The sequence below is a fragment of the Gymnodraco acuticeps genome, unplaced genomic scaffold, assembly GCF_902827175.1.
Source record: "Gymnodraco acuticeps unplaced genomic scaffold, fGymAcu1.1, whole genome shotgun sequence".
In the NCBI taxonomy this organism is placed as follows: domain Eukaryota; kingdom Metazoa; phylum Chordata; class Actinopteri; order Perciformes; family Bathydraconidae; genus Gymnodraco; species Gymnodraco acuticeps.
This window is the reverse complement of record NW_022992232.1, coordinates 101650-117500: the sequence shown is the minus strand read 5'-3', so window position 1 is coordinate 117500 and position 15851 is coordinate 101650. Positions and strand designations below refer to the sequence as shown.

The following is a 15851-nucleotide window of genomic DNA, read 5'->3' as shown; positions in this document are numbered from 1 at the left end:
CAGAGACAGACTGTGCTGACCCACAGAGACAGACTGTGCTGACCCACAGAGACAGACTGTACTGACCCACAGAGACAGACTGTGCTGACCCACAGAGACAGACTGTACTGACCCACAGAGACAGACTGTACTGACCCACAGAGACAGACTGTACTGACCCACAGAGACAGACTGTGCTGACCCACAGAGACAGACTGTACTGACCCACAGAGACAGACTGTACTGACCCACAGAGACAGACTGTGCAGACCCACAGAGACAGACTGTGCTGACCCACAGAGACAGACTGTACAGACCCACAGAGACAGACTGTACTGACCCACAGAGACAGACTGTGCTGACCCACAGAGACAGACTGTGCTGACCCACAGAGACAGACTGTACTGACCCACAGAGACAGACTGTGCTGACCCACAGAGACAGACTGTACTGACCCACAGAGACAGACTGTACTGACCAGACAGACTGTGCTGACCCACAGAGACAGACTGTACTGACCCACAGAGACAGACTGTACTGACCCACAGAGACAGACTGTGCTGACCCACAGAGACAGACTGTGCTGACCCACAGAGACAGACTGTACTGACCCACAGAGACAGACTGTACTGACCCACAGAGACAGACTGTACTGACCCACAGAGACAGACTGTGCAGACCCACAGAGACAGACTGTGCTGACCCACAGAGACAGACTGTGCAGACCCACAGAGACAGACTGTGCTGACCCACAGAGACAGACTGTGCTGACCCACAGAGACAGACTGTGCTGACCCACAGAGACAGACTGTGCTGACCCACAGAGACAGACTGTACTGACCCACAGAGACAGACTGTACTGACCCACAGAGACAGACTGTACTGACCCACAGAGACAGACTGTACTGACCCACAGAGACAGACTGTGCTGACCCACAGAGACAGACTGTGCTGACCCACAGAGACAGACTGTACTGACCCACAGAGACAGACTGTACTGACCCACAGAGACAGACTGTACTGACCCACAGAGACAGACTGTGCAGACCCACAGAGACAGACTGTGCTGACCCACAGAGACAGACTGTGCAGACCCACAGAGACAGACTGTACTGACCCACAGAGACAGACTGTGCTGACCCACAGAGACAGACTGTACTGACCCACAGAGACAGACTGTACTGACCCACAGAGACAGACTGTACTGACCCACAGAGACAGACTGTACTGACCCACAGAGACAGACTGTACTGACCCACAGAGACAGACTGTACTGACCCACAGAGACAGACTGTGCTGACCCACAGAGACAGACTGTACTGACCCACAGAGACAGACTGTACTGACCCACAGAGACAGACTGTAGCATCTGGAGCACCTGACCTGCACGCACTCCTCCATTCCTTACCATAAAGACAGCAGACACTAGCTGTGACATTTACATTAAGATAAGACCCTGACATTAGAGGTTTCTCAATACTCAAATTTCCCCTCCTCGACTCCTCGGTCCTCCGGTAGTGACCCGGAAATGAATTTCAGCGCGCCATTTTGAAGGACATCTAATTTCTCTAAATGCACACCGAGGACCGAGGACCGAGCATCGAGCGTCGAGGAGGCTCTCTGGAGGAGCTCTAACCGAGGATACACTGATGGTTCCTCCACGGCTCCTCCGCGGATGCATTTCCGGGAACGGTGGAGGCGTGACGCACGGCCGGACTTATCTCAGCCAATGACAGCTCTGCATGCATCCCCTGGATATTATATTAGTAACTGCTTTCATCGCAACGCGATGTTTCCAGTGAGAACAGCTGTGAGGTCCGTGCAGAAAGCAGAGCAGTGTGTATAATATATATCACTCAGTATAACAGGCCTACATTACTCTCTGTATGTGTATGCTGTAGTTTAGTAGATAACTACAAACAAAGAGTCGATATTTTTCTAAGACCATTTAGTGCTTCACATGGGATAATGTGCAGCGACGTGGTCATTATGGGGAAAAGAACACTGACCGGCTGATCAGGAGCCCGGCTCGAAGCGGAGGGATCTAGATCGGCATGAAGCTTTTCAGCCAAACTGTACTGTACAGTTCAATCGAACGGATGTATTTGTGCAGATGTGAGCGTCCTTAACAACGGTCAATAAATCCTTGACAGCGGTCTGTTCTGGATTAACAACGTGTCACGTGTTCTGAATTGACCAATCAGAATCGAGTATTCAACTAAACCATGTAATAAAATAAAATACACAACGGCTATAGCCTGATTATATGCTTTAGGAGCTGTAGGTGTGTGTGGTGCAGTGTGTAGGTGCGTGTGGTACAGTGTGTAGGTGCGTGTGGTGCAGTGTGTAGGTGCGTGTGGTGCAGTGTGTAGGTGCGTGTGGTGCAGTGTGTAGGTGCGTGTGGTACAGTGTGTAGGTGCGTGTGGTGCAGTGTGTAGGTGCGTGTGGTACAGTGTGTAGGTGCGTGTGGTACAGTGTGTAGGTGCGTGTGGTGCAGTGTGTAGGTGCGTGTGGTACAGTGTGTAGGTGCGTGTGGTGCAGTGTGTAGGTGCGTGTGGTAGTGTGTAGGTGCGTGTGGTACAGTGTGTAGGTGCGTGTGGTACAGTGTGTAGGTGCGTGTGGTAGTGTGTAGGTGCGTGTGGTACAGTGTGTAGGTGCGTGTGGTACAGTGTGTAGGTGCGTGTGGTGCAGTGTGTAGGTGCGTGTGTGCAGTGTGTAGGTGCGTGTGGTGCAGTGTGTAGGTGCGTGTGGTGCAGTGTGTAGGTGCGTGTGGTGCGGTGTGAGGTGCGTGTGGTACAGTGGTAGGTAGTGTGTGGTGCATGTAGGTGGTGTGTGCAGTGTGTAGGCGTGTGTACAGTGTGTAGGTGCGTGTGGTGCCGTGTGTAGGTGCGTGTGGTAACAGTGTGAGGTGCGTGTTGTACAGTGTGTAGGTGCGTGTGGGTGAAGTGTGGTAGGTGAGGTGTGGTGCAGTGGTGTAGGTGCGTGTGGTGCAGTGTGTAGGTGCGTGTGGTACAGTGTGTAGGTGCGTGTGGTGCAGTGTGTAGGTGCGTGTGGTACAGTGTGTAGGTGCGTGTGGTGCAGTGTGTAGGTGCGTGTGGTACAGTGTGTGTGTGCGTGTGGTACAGTGTGTAGGTGCGTGTGGTACAGTGTGTAGGTGCGTGTGGTGCAGTGTGTGGTGCGTGTGGTACAGTGTGGGTGCGTGTGGTGTGCAGTGTGTAGGTGCGTGTGGTACAGTGTGTAGGTACGTGTGGTACAGTGTGTAGGTGCGTGTGGTACAGTGTGTAGGTGCGTGTGGTACAGTGTGTAGGTGCGTGTGGTACAGTGTGTAGGTGCGTGTGGTACAGTGTGTAGGTGCGTGTGGTACAGTGTGTAGGTGCGTGTGGTGCAGTGTGTAGGTGCGTGTGGTGCAGTGTGTAGGTGCGTGTGGTGCAGTGTGTAGGTGCGTGTGGTGCAGTGTGTAGGTGCGTGTGGTGCAGTGTGTAGGTGCGTGTGGTGCAGTGTGTAGGTGCGTGTGGTGCAGTGTGTAGGTGCGTGTGGTGCAGTGTGTAGGTGCGTGTGGTGCAGTGTGGTAGGTGCGTGTGGTGCAGTGTGTAGGTGCGTGTGGTGCAGTGTGTAGGTGCGTGTGGTGCAGTGTGTAGGTGCGTGTGGTGCAGTGTGTAGGTGCGTGTGGTGCAGTGTGTAGGTGCGTGTGGTGCAGTGTGTAGGTGCGTGTGGTGCAGTGTGTAGGTGCGTGTGGTACAGTGTGTAGGTGCGTGTGGTGCAGTGTGTAGGTGCTTGGTGCAGTGGTGTAGGTGCGTGTGGTGCAGTGTGTAGGTGCGTGTGGTGCAGTGTGTAGGTGCGTGTGGTACAGTGTGTAGGTGCGTGTGGTACAGTGTGTAGGTGCGTGTGGTAGTGTGTAGGTGCGTGTGGTACAGTGTGTAGGTGCGTGTGGTGCAGTGTGTAGGTGCGTGTGGTGCAGTGTGTAGGTGCGTGTGGTGCAGTGTGTAGGTGCGTGTGGTAGTGTGTAGGTGCGTGTGGTGCAGTGTGTAGGTGCGTGTGGTAGTGTGTAGGTGCGTGTGGTACAGTGTGTAGGTGCGTGTGGTACAGTGTGTAGGTGCGTGTGGTAGTGTGTAGGTGCGTGTGGGTACAGTGTGTAGGTGCGTGTGTACAGTGTGTAGGTGCGTGTGGTGCAGTGTGTAGGTGCGTGTGGTGCAGTGTGTAGGTGCGTGTGGTGCAGTGTGTAGGTGCGTGTGGTGCAGTGTGTAGGTGCGTGTGGTGCGGTGTGTAGGTGCGTGTGGTACAGTGTGTAGGTGTGTGTGTGGTGCAGTGTGTAGGTGCGTGTGGTGCAGTGTGTAGGTGCGTGTGGTACAGTGTGTAGGTGCGTGTGGTGCAGTGTGTAGGTGCGTGTGGTACAGTGTGTAGGTGCGTGTGGTACAGTGTGTAGGTGCGTGTGGTGCAGTGTGTAGGTGCGTGTGGTACAGTGTGTAGGTGCGTGTGGTGCAGTGTGTAGGTGCGTGTGGTACAGTGTGTAGGTGCGTGTGGTACAGTGTGTAGGTGCGTGTGGTACAGTGTGTAGGTGCGTGTGGTGCAGTGTGTAGGTGCGTGTGGTACAGTGTGTAGGTGCGTGTGGTGCAGTGTGTAGGTGCGTGTGGTACAGTGTGTAGGTACGTGTGGTACAGTGTGTAGGTGCGTGTGGTACAGTGTGTAGGTGCGTGTGGTACAGTGTGTAGGTGCGTGTGGTACAGTGTGTAGGTGCGTGTGGTACAGTGTGTAGGTGCGTGTGGTGCAGTGTGTAGGTGCGTGTGGTACAGTGTGTAGGTGCGTGTGGTACAGTGTGTAGGTGCGTGTGGTACAGTGTGTAGGTGCGTGTGGTACAGTGTGTAGGTGCGTGTGGTGCAGTGTGTAGGTGCGTGTGGTGCAGTGTGTAGGTGCGTGTGGTGCAGTGTGTAGGTGCGTGTGGTGCAGTGTGTAGGTGCGTGTGGTGCAGTGTGTAGGTGCGTGTGGTGCAGTGTGTAGGTGCGTGTGGTGCAGTGTGTAGGTGCGTGTGGTGCAGTGTGTAGGTGCGTGTGGTGCAGTGTGTAGGTGCGTGTGGTACAGTGTGTAGGTGCGTGTGGTGCAGTGTGTAGGTGCGTGTGGTACAGTGTGTAGGTGCGTGTGGTACAGTGTGTAGGTGCGTGTGGTGCAGTGTGTAGGTGCGTGTGGTGCAGTGTGTAGGTGTGTGTGTGGTGCAGTGTGTAGGTGCGTGTGGTACAGTGTGTAGGTGTGTGTGTGGTGCAGTGTGTAGGTGCGTGTGGTGCAGTGTGTAGGTGCGTGTGGTGCAGTGTGTAGGTGCGTGTGGTGCAGTGTGTAGGTACGTGTGGTGCAGTGTGTAGGTGCGTGTGGTGCAGTGTGTAGGTGCGTGTGGTGCAGTGTGTAGGTGTGTGTGTGGTGCAGTGTGTAGGTGCGTGTGGTACAGTGTGTAGGTGCGTGTGGTGCAGTGTGTAGGTGCGTGTGGTGCAGTGTGTAGGTGCGTGTGGTGCAGTGTGTAGGTGCGTGTGGTGCAGTGTGTAGGTGCGTGTGGTGCAGTGTGTAGGTGCGTGTGGTGCAGTGTGTAGGTGCGTGTGGTGCAGTGTGTAGGTGCGTGTGGTACAGTGTGTAGGTGCGTGTGGTGCAGTGTGTAGGTGTGTGTGTGGTGCAGTGTGTAGGTGCGTGTGGTACAGTGTGTAGGTGTGTGTGTGGTGCAGTGTGTAGGTGCGTGTGGTGCAGTGTGTAGGTGCGTGTGGTGCAGTGTGTAGGTGCGTGTGGTGCAGTGTGTAGGTACGTGTGGTGCAGTGTGTAGGTGCGTGTGGTGCAGTGTGTAGGTGCGTGTGGTGCAGTGTGTAGGTGCGTGTGGTGCAGTGTGTAGGTGCGTGTGGTGCAGTGTGTAGGTGCGTGTGGTGCAGTGTGTAGGTGCGTGTGTAGGTGTGTGTGTTGTACAGTGCGTAAATGCGGCGGACAGACAGGTCTCAGTTGGTTTGGTGTCCTATGCTTAGTTTTAATACTTGTACAACTTTTGGCTCGTAATTTCAATTCCCCATTTCAGCGACCAGAGAGAGGGGGGGGGGGGATATATCCAGTCTTTGATTGTGTTACGTTATTATGAGAGTGCTCTCATACTTGTTTGATTCTGAAATTGTATATATTTATATAAATATGTGTGTGTGTGTCCGCATCTGTAGCCTGTTATTGTCTCATTATACCGCACTGTGAATTAATCAAAGTAAATATAAGTCATCATGAAACATCTGTCCATCAGACAGAGGGCTGCTGTGCCTCCTGTCATCATTAATGGATGTCTCTTTAAAATGACCGCTCAGAGGAGAGGAGTTCTCATTTCTCTAACCGCCTGCTGCTTCCCCTCCTCTCTCCTCGGTTCCCCTCCTCAGTCCTCCGCTCGCATCTCCTGAGGCCCAATCCCAAACCACTCCCTCGACCCTACCCCTCCGTGATGGAGTGAACTCCGTCTGTAGCCACACTCGCAGCTCAACGAGGCTCCCTCCTGTCAGATGGAGGGAGTAAATACAGCAGCAAGCTTTGGGACGGCCTCCCCTCTCTCCGGTCTGTAAATATACACAACTTTATAATAAAATGCACACATTTACCTTTTTCTAGACTAAACACAGGTATGATCCTAAGTTAAAAACATATGAGGTTATCATGAGGTTGTTAACATCGCAGTTTATCAGTGGATGTTTGCTGGAACTACTTGTTAACAGCGTGTTTCCTGACGGACACACACAGCGTTGAGACCGGTCAGGTAGAGACCGGTCATCAAGTCAGCACCGCTGCAGACTCGCTGTTTGAGGGCTTGATAGCCCACTCCCCCTCCACACCGCTCCACACTCGTTGGTTTGGAACAGCACTTAATGTGGTGGACCCTCCGCGCGAACGCGCAAACGGAGGGGTAGTGTGTAGGGGTAGGGGGCGGTTTGGGAATGGGCCTAAGTCTCGAGGATAGGAGTCGAGGAGGGGAAATTAGAGTATTGAGAAGCCTCTATACACAGGCATTTAAGGGAATAACTATTTTCTCCAACCTGGGTTTTCTTTTTGTGGTTTTGTTATTCCAGCAACATGAATAATCAGAAGATCTCACAGATATTGGAAAACCAAAAAGTAAAACATAGTATTTTATATTATATTCAGCATAATTCAAATTATTAGCTGCAATAAATGTCTACTGGCAACATAAAGGGGGCCTATTATAGGCTAATCATTTGATCCGTTTCTATGAGCTGTAAGCGCAGTTTTTCTATACTTCACTTATTCTACTGGATTTTCCTTTTTATAATTAGTTACAGATCATACTGGAACGAGCAACAGAAATGCACTGCAGATCTAAGCATGGTAAAGCCTATTTTTGTATGTCCTGTGTGAGTTAAAGACTTCAAAAATATTCAAATATAATATACAATATTCTTAAATATATAATACAATTATGAGCCAACCTATATCACGATAGAATCAATATAAAAATATACACAAAAGACACTTTTATATTCTTTGATGATATACTGTATCACCATAACGCCCAGGCCTTTCCTACAGTAAGTACATACCGGTATGTTCAAAGGTGTCAGTGTTGAAAAGGGGAGGGGACATTGGGGGACAGGAGATTTCTTCTACATATACCATTTTTGGGAATGTGATTGGTGGGTCAGAATAATGACTTACAAAGATCAGAAACTATTTAAGACATGTTTAAAGTTACTGATCATTGCTTGCCTGATTTTGGTCATGTGAAAATAAACCTTGATGGAAGTGTTTCATTTGCTAGTCAGCAAGCTAGGTTTTCAAACATTAAGCTTTGAACAAGTGGGGACAAAAGCCGCCATGCCAAAAAGGGGTGGGGACACTGCATCCCCAGTGTAAATGACACCTATGACGGCCTCCAAAGAAATTGTCTGGAATTAGCCTGAAAAGCCATAATAACGTGTTGTGTTCTAGACCTCAAAGTGGAAAATGCAAGAAATCCACCAAATGAACATAGCCTTGAATAGTATATGTTAAATATGTAATGACAAACGTTGAGGAAGTCTTTCTATCCATTGACCCCCCACAATGTCTTCATGTTGTACACACGGTTTAGTCCCTGTGGAGCTGCAGACAGGTCAGGACAGCTCTAGCCCAGCAGAGATAAGATGGCTCACCTGATAACATGCTTGTAATTCTCTGCCTCACTGTAGAGCATGACGTGTTTGGGCATGTAACTGCCACTTGTTTATAATACACAACTGTTTAGTCCACACATTTATCAATTATTACACTATTTATTGTTTTTAGTTTAGATATAAACTGGAGATTATATTGTTTCAATTGATGTTACATGGTTTTTGTTTTAGCAGAGCACTAATAAGTCTTCTCCAAGTGAACTTTGATCCCTTGGATTGGTGTGTTTGGTAGTAGGGCTGAACGATTAATCGATTTTAAATCGAAATCGCGATTTGAAATGATGCGATTTTTTGTTAACATTTGTTACAATTTGTTTTCTTTTCTTCTTGTGTGTCAGTCATCCACACCAATCAGAAGTGCTGTGCTCCACATGTACCAGACATTGTTAACCAATCAGAAGTGGCCCATGATAGAAGGTGATAGACAGATTGATCCAATCACCTGCCAAGTATTTTTGAAATACTTTTCCAAATGGCTTCCAATGGAGCTTTCCTAGATGGTTTGGTGAAACAAACCATCTGAGTCAGGTTAGTAATGCTCCATCACGTGTTTCTATTACAGGGTGGATCTTAAACTGAAGCTTGACTTTAAAGCAACCCAACGGAAGTTTCCTGTAACTTTAGTTCTTTCACTCGTAGCTCGGGCTGCGGGGTGCTAGAGACGGGAGTACGTTGATACGACCTTCCTAGCCGGAGATATGGCCGCATTTGATTTTACAATAAACTTCTGTTGGGTCGCTTAAAAACAAATATCGCAAATCGAATCGCAATATTTGTTAGAAAAATAGCAATTAGATTTTGTCCCAAAATCGTGCAGCCCTATGTAGATCAATAAAAGAAAGAAAGCTCCCGAGCAGAGCAGCAACATAGCGACACGTTCAGTCATCCAGTGGACATTGTAAGGCTTATCAAATCTATCACATATTTAAGATCTCAAAATCGTCCCCTTTGGCCCAGATTGCCACTTCTCACACATCCATTCCAGTCTGGTTCTCATTTTCGGTTCCTCTTTTAAACAATCAAGAATCAGGAAAAACAAATGTTTATATATAAATGTATACATTCTTACAGTATCTTTTCACCTGTAAAGCATTTCATTTAACATTTTGTTCCTATTTTATATGTATATGATGTTATTATTACTGCACTTTACTTGCATTATTGGAGGAGCCTGGCACTTGGCGCCAAAAGTGACGCTGTAGCTGTTGTGCATATGGCAATAAAGCCTTTCAATGTTGATGCTCTCTGGGTATTCCTACTAATAAATACAAGCTCTAGTTCGGAGGAATGTCCCGGCATTGGACTTGCAGCAGAGGTTGGAGACTCACCAGAGAAGGAGTTGTCTGCGAAGCGGAGCAGCAGGCTGCTTTTCCCCACATCTGAGGGAGAAGCACATCAAAGATTAGCTCATAAATAACTGCGTGGAAATGAATGTGACCAATCAGGCACAGACCAGACGAGTCATGTCTGTTTTTACTATCAGAAAAATCTCCTCCTTCCTGAGTGATAGTAGTAATGAAAACACAGCAGGGGCAGGAAAACCAAAGTGAAACCAAGCGAGATATAAGAACAAAGTATAAACTCAGACAAAGACATGCTTGTTTAAACAGAGATGACTCTCCTGAAAACTGTTCCGAGAACATTTCCCCGAAAAAACATGTGCTAACGTGTTCAGAAGAGACTTGACCAACCAGAATGAAGCAGCTGCATGCTGGGAAATACAGAAACATCAACACAATCTAAGGCTTTCACTAAATGTTGATCAAAGTTTCTCTGGTTTATTATTGATATGTATTCAAGTCAAATGATTATGCTTTTTATTCTATAGACTACTTCGATTATGATATGTTGTTATGATGCTATTAAGTTGCAGAACATGATAACTACAAAGATGCAGTGTTTAGACCTCAGCTGATGCAAAGAAATGCTAATTATATTACATAATACAAAATGAAATCCTTATTTGGTGGAATAACCCGACATTTATCTCAGAGGTTTAATGCTTGAATGAAATGATGTCTACTTCAGAAACATGTTGTGAGTAGTTGAAAGGATACAAACATAAAGGTTATTTGACTCAAACACATCATTGAACACACTTTTAAAAGGTGCTCTTTTCCCCAGAGCTGTGTACCCAGTACAGTATACCTCAAAACTACCACAATATGTTGTGAAAACTAAAGCATCCCTGCAAGATATGTGTTGTAATGCAATATCTTGGTAAAACAAGTCTAAAATCGGCAAGTCCTTCATTGACTGAGTCAATTAAACTATCTGAATTACAATATTGATCCTTTATGCTAAGGTTACTTTGGAGAAATGTCCCAAACAGGCAGCCTGAAAAGTCCAAATATTATTACATCAATGAATAGTGGTTAATATTGAATACTTAACACAAGCTCAGTTAAGCCTGAGCTCAGACAATCATTGTAAACCTACGAGTGCCTCTCTGAAAACGTTGTTTAGCAGCGTGGCAGTTTAGGGGCTTTCAAGCCAACACATCGTTGAGGCCGTTTACTGCACTGGTTGGAGAGTAGGGGGTTTCAAACTGGGCTGAACCACTGCAGGGCCTTTCCTTACACCTTTCAAAGTGAGGAGGACAGAGTTTATGATATGTATCACGTGATCTCTCAATGTCCTGAATCTAGCAAGGTAATGTGATTCATGCACATTTTCAATTGGCTTTATTTAATAGTTTGTCAGCTTTTTCACTTGAAAGATGAGCAAACCTGCAGGATGTGTTTTTCTCAATCCAAATTGGCATTGCTTCTTTTGTTACTAGTTCCCCTATATTGTCACCAGTCTTGAGTAACAAATACTCGGGTAAAATTGTCGTTACCATTAACTAAGAAACATACAGCTCAAGTTCTTGATTACGTTGTTTCAATCAAATCAGATTAGTTTCTTTTGTTACTAGTTTATCCAATGTTGGTTCCAGCTGATCAAAAGGTCAAATTGTGTTTATCTTCTTTGTATAATAACTGGCGTTTTAGGCTTTCATTTATGTGCAAACTAATGACCAAGGTGAAACATACAGCTCATGTTTTGTCAATACAAATCTACTTTACTTCTTTTGTAACTCGTTTCCCAAATCTCCTTTAGTTGTTGGTTTCCTAAGCATTAGAGAAAAACCTTTGGGAACGGCTAACGTGCAAGGTGCATGCCGTTTCTCTCCTGTGGGACTCCTTAAACAACATGCTTTGACTTCAACAGAGGATTTCATATGAATAAAAACAAAAGGCACTAACTGGAGTCTCCGATGATGAGCAGTTTAAAGAGATGATTGTAGTCCTTCCCCGCCATGTGGAAGGCCTCGCACTGTATTCCCAAGTCAAATCAGTTTCATAAGACGAGGCGATATTCCTGATCTCCCCGGTGTTTCCTTTTATTATTCCCTCCTCATGCTACGAGCTCAGAGCAGCACAAGAGTTTGTCCAAAAATCACAGGCATTCCCGCGCCAATGAGACGACATTCCAGTTGAATTTTCTCTGCAACTTTTTGGGAGTTTCGGTTCAGAAGTTCACATCATGTCTGGTAGGATTCACGGTGGGAGCACATCCGTTTCTGGAGATTTCTGCATGTATGATTCATGCTGAGAGCGGCCGCGTGGTCGCACCTTAGTTCCAGTTCCACCCGATGACACTCCAGCCGGGGATTTCCAACGGTTTCTATACTAACTCGCTGATTTTCTGACATCCACAGTTGTGTCAGTGAACGGTCTCCTCTCCTTTAATGCAGAGGCCTATGCCTTCAAACCAAAGGATGCATGATGGGGGATTTTGCATCTGGTGGTTGTTGCTCTGACAGCCAAATGGACGGGTGTTATTGCCCTGAAATCCACCACCACCTTTTTTAATAAAAAAGGAGAAGCGAGAATAGGAGACGTTCCTCTTTTTCTCTGCAGTTCAGTCGTGGTTACATCTGCAGAGTTTCATTTGAGCCCCTCCTTTCATTTCAGTCCAGTTCCTCTGCGTGCTGGGTCCAGTGCTGAAAAAACACATTTGAAATATGTGTACAATTAAGTATCATTTTGACATACTTTACCTAGAATATTTACTACTTGATTAAACTTCAGAGGAAAATCTGACAAAATGGCTACGTTTAGTTTCTTTGAAGATTCAGATTGAAACAAAATAAAACAATGATTTATAATATATTGTATTACATTAATGATTTCTTGGTGAAATCACAAGTTACCTGGCGCTATATAAACTTCCCGAGATAAAAAAATGGACCATAACGCATGCTAATACTTTGAATGCAGGAGTTTTTCTAGCCACAGCAAATCCTTACGATACGATTGTGTTCGGAGTAGGCCTACTACTAAAATCGCAACTTTTCCTTAGTATTTGTTTTTATAGCCAGATGATTTTGAATGTTTGTGATGCACTGAAAGAAGAAGAGTTAGAATATGTGTTTAGAGAATTCACCTCCTTCTTAATGTAAATGAATTATTTAGAAAGATGCTTGGATCAGCTGAAAACAGGGCTGCTTTTCTGAAAAACTCATAAAACTAACTTTTTATGAACTACGTGGTTCTCACAGGACAGTGACCACCCTACAAACAGTATAGACCATGATGCATTGCTGCAGATTAAACTAGCCAACAGTTAAAAGTTGGTAAAAACATCTACTGCAGTCAAATGTACCACAAGGCAGCGGTAATATGAATCCAAACATTGACAGACAGGAAACATACTCCTGCACAATCAATACCTTTTTCTACATTTAGATGATGCATATTTATACTTAGATAAGACATTTTGAATGAAAGACTTTGACATGCAGTGGAGTCTTTTCACAGTCTTATGGGTTATTTGAGTACCTGGATACTTCTTCCACCACTGCCCCTGTGATTAGCAGTTCTTGTTGTATTGTTGTATGCACTGTGTGCCCTTCCTTAGCTCGCTCCCTGCTCCTCAAACAACAGCTGAGTCACTAAAGATAACTTCCTCATCCTGCTGAATCCACCCCCATCTTAAAACTTAGCAGGGTTAGCTAGGTAGCACCAACACAAACAGTCCCTCTGTGTAGCTGCCAATGCGTTTCCATGACTTGCACTAAATAGGGAAGTTCAAAGTGGAGTTTGGCAGGCTTTTCCATGAAAACAGGAAAGGCTGCTGCTGCCATTTGAAATAAGTAAATGGGACTTTGCTAATGGGAGTTAATAGAGACACAATGCGTTACATTTTGCATGGAAACACAAATGGCCGCTTATAAAACGTATCGATTCATGATTATCTCTATCATAAAAGGTTAACACCTTGAACTATACAATTACAAATGGTGCTAAGTCTCACATTAGTCATCATTCAATTCGGCTTAGTATGATCCCTCATTTGTTTGTGTAAAGTACAGACTTAATTATTGACTTCAAGTTAAGGCATAATTATATATCTGGAAAGGACGAATTGAAGTATAGTACCTACACATTGAGAATATAAGGTGTAATTCACTTGGCACGGGGTGTGAGCACTTAAAGTGAATATGCAGATTTGTTTCCAATATTTTGAACGCAGTCTGGCGTAAATGTCTAACAAACACCAGAGGAATGAATCAGCGGCCACAGGTCAACCAGAAAACAGAAGTGCACAGCTGGTTTACCGAAAGGTCGAAACGTAATCGTTGTCTACAACTGAATTGGCACTAATGTTTATTAATTTAGTTACAAGTTAACCGTTTAATTCAGCTGTGTGTGACACTGACTTAACGACACGCCAAACTCCCAACGAAAAGCTCTTATTTTCATGTAAATCAATGGGAATATGCAACTTTAAGCCTTTAATTTACTTGAATAAATACATAAAAGGGTGATCTTCAATTCGGCAAACTTAAATTAGGTGGATATTGAAGTATTAAATGTGTCACCTAAATTTCGGCGACATAATGTTACGGTTTCTAACAGCGAATTGAGTAACATTTTCTTTAAGGTACACATTGACTACTTAAACCGGATGAGAAACAAGGCCATAACAGTTCATACAAATCGCAATACGTGTTTTAAAAGATGTTCGTCGCTGCTAAAGAGCTAGTAAACTTTAAAACTTCTAGATTTTTCTATCCAGGCTGGAGTGACGGTCTGTGGGCCTCGCGCTGACTTGCTCCCGACACCAAGACGTCAGGAAACTTCTCACTCCCCGGAGAAACTTTGGACTGCTGTTTAATAAAGACATCACACTTACTTTGGTCATTTACTTGTACTTGTTGGTCTGTCGCCGGGTCGTGTTTACATATCCGCGGCAAACGTTGTTTCTGTCCCGGTGGAGTAGCTGGAACCCAGGAATGTCTCGACCACACCTGCCTGTCTGCAGCTGATGACCCACTCTCATCATCTGAGGCTGCCTTCACGTCATGTGGGAAAAACCTACACCGGGCAACCGCTGTGTGCAGACGGCCATTTGTTTTGTTAAATTCAATACAAATATGACGATTTAAGATTGTTTCATTCAAATGTTTGTTGGTTTATTTTGGATAATATTATCTCTGAATTCCTTTTCCTTTGAATTACTTCAACAAACCGTTGAAGTATTTTTAATTCACTCTCATTATATTTATTAAGAGTTTTGCTTAACTTAAAACTATTTTATGTTTAAAGAAAAAAATAGAGCTATATATTTATGTATCCCTTATTCCTATAATATATTCAACTGTTTCTCTATTTATCTGTGCCACTGCCAACTAAAGACCCTATTGCTAGATCTTTTTAATATATGTTGACTTGGGTATATCCATTTAAGGTGATTAAGCCTATCCAAAGTTAAACAGAGAAGAACATATTAAGAAACAAGATCAAAACCATTTTCGAATTAAGTCTAGGTAATTTCCACCAAAATGAACAAGACATATAGATTGTATAAATAAAGGTTAAATCAATTTCACAACACTGCTTGAACGTTCGCCCTAAATGCTAAAATGTAGTATCTGAGATTTGTTTGAAACTAGGAATATAAAGAAGCAACCAACCTAACAAATGATTGCACATTTTAAAAGTGCAAGAATAGCCAAATCATTGATTGTGTAATTGTTCCGCCCACAGCCTGTTCAACCCCCGCATGAGAAAGAATGCTCAAGTTAGTCATTTCATCACAATTGATGCCATTAAGTTTAATACCATTTTAGAAAACTGTACCCCCCTTTGTACAAGAATAATAGCAGCACTATAATCAAAACATGCCTCATCTAATTATATAACACCATGCATATAATGACAACATTTCAACCTATTTTAATGTTTTTTTAGTCCATTTAAAATGAGAAAAATAAGCATTAACCCTCCACCAAAATTGTATTTAAGTCATATATTGTTTACACTGACACACTTTTCATGACAAAGCCCCCCAGTGCAACAGATTGTGCTTGCGTATTCAAGTTTCGCTTTTATTTAATTTATTTTACCCAGTTTCACATCATTTAACTATTACTATGAGTAAGCAAAAGTGTGAAGATCAATACACATGATACTATTGAATATTCTATATTATCTTGTTTTGTTGGTATATTTATTGTTGTATCCATTATTTGTTATTAGGTCATCATCCAATAGTTGCTTTCACTATCATGATACACAAAAACATATTGTTTACATGTATGTTTTCATCTCTCTAACATTGTGACATTTTAATAGATTTAGGTGTTGGCCTCTTCCTTCACTGTATAACATTTGGACCATTATGGGGCTTTATGGCACAGACCCAGAAGAAACGTCA

The 15851-nt window shown here is 44.8% G+C and overlaps 1 protein-coding gene across 1 annotated transcript in view; it reads right to left on the bottom strand.

Moving 5' to 3' along the window:
• Positions 1-14491, bottom strand: part of si:dkey-16l2.16 (ras-related protein Rab-35) — an 18928-nt gene extending 4437 nt beyond the window's left edge. The window contains exons 1-3 of the mRNA XM_034206206.1: positions 14328-14491; positions 11393-12132; positions 9473-9523 (exon numbers count right to left, since the gene is read on the bottom strand). Coding sequence (XP_034062097.1) covers positions 9473-9523; positions 11393-11447 — 106 coding nt within the window. The 5' untranslated portion in view covers positions 11448-12132; positions 14328-14491. The remainder of the gene's footprint in view (positions 1-9472; positions 9524-11392; positions 12133-14327) is intronic.
• Between the last annotated feature and the right edge of the window lie 1360 nt (positions 14492-15851).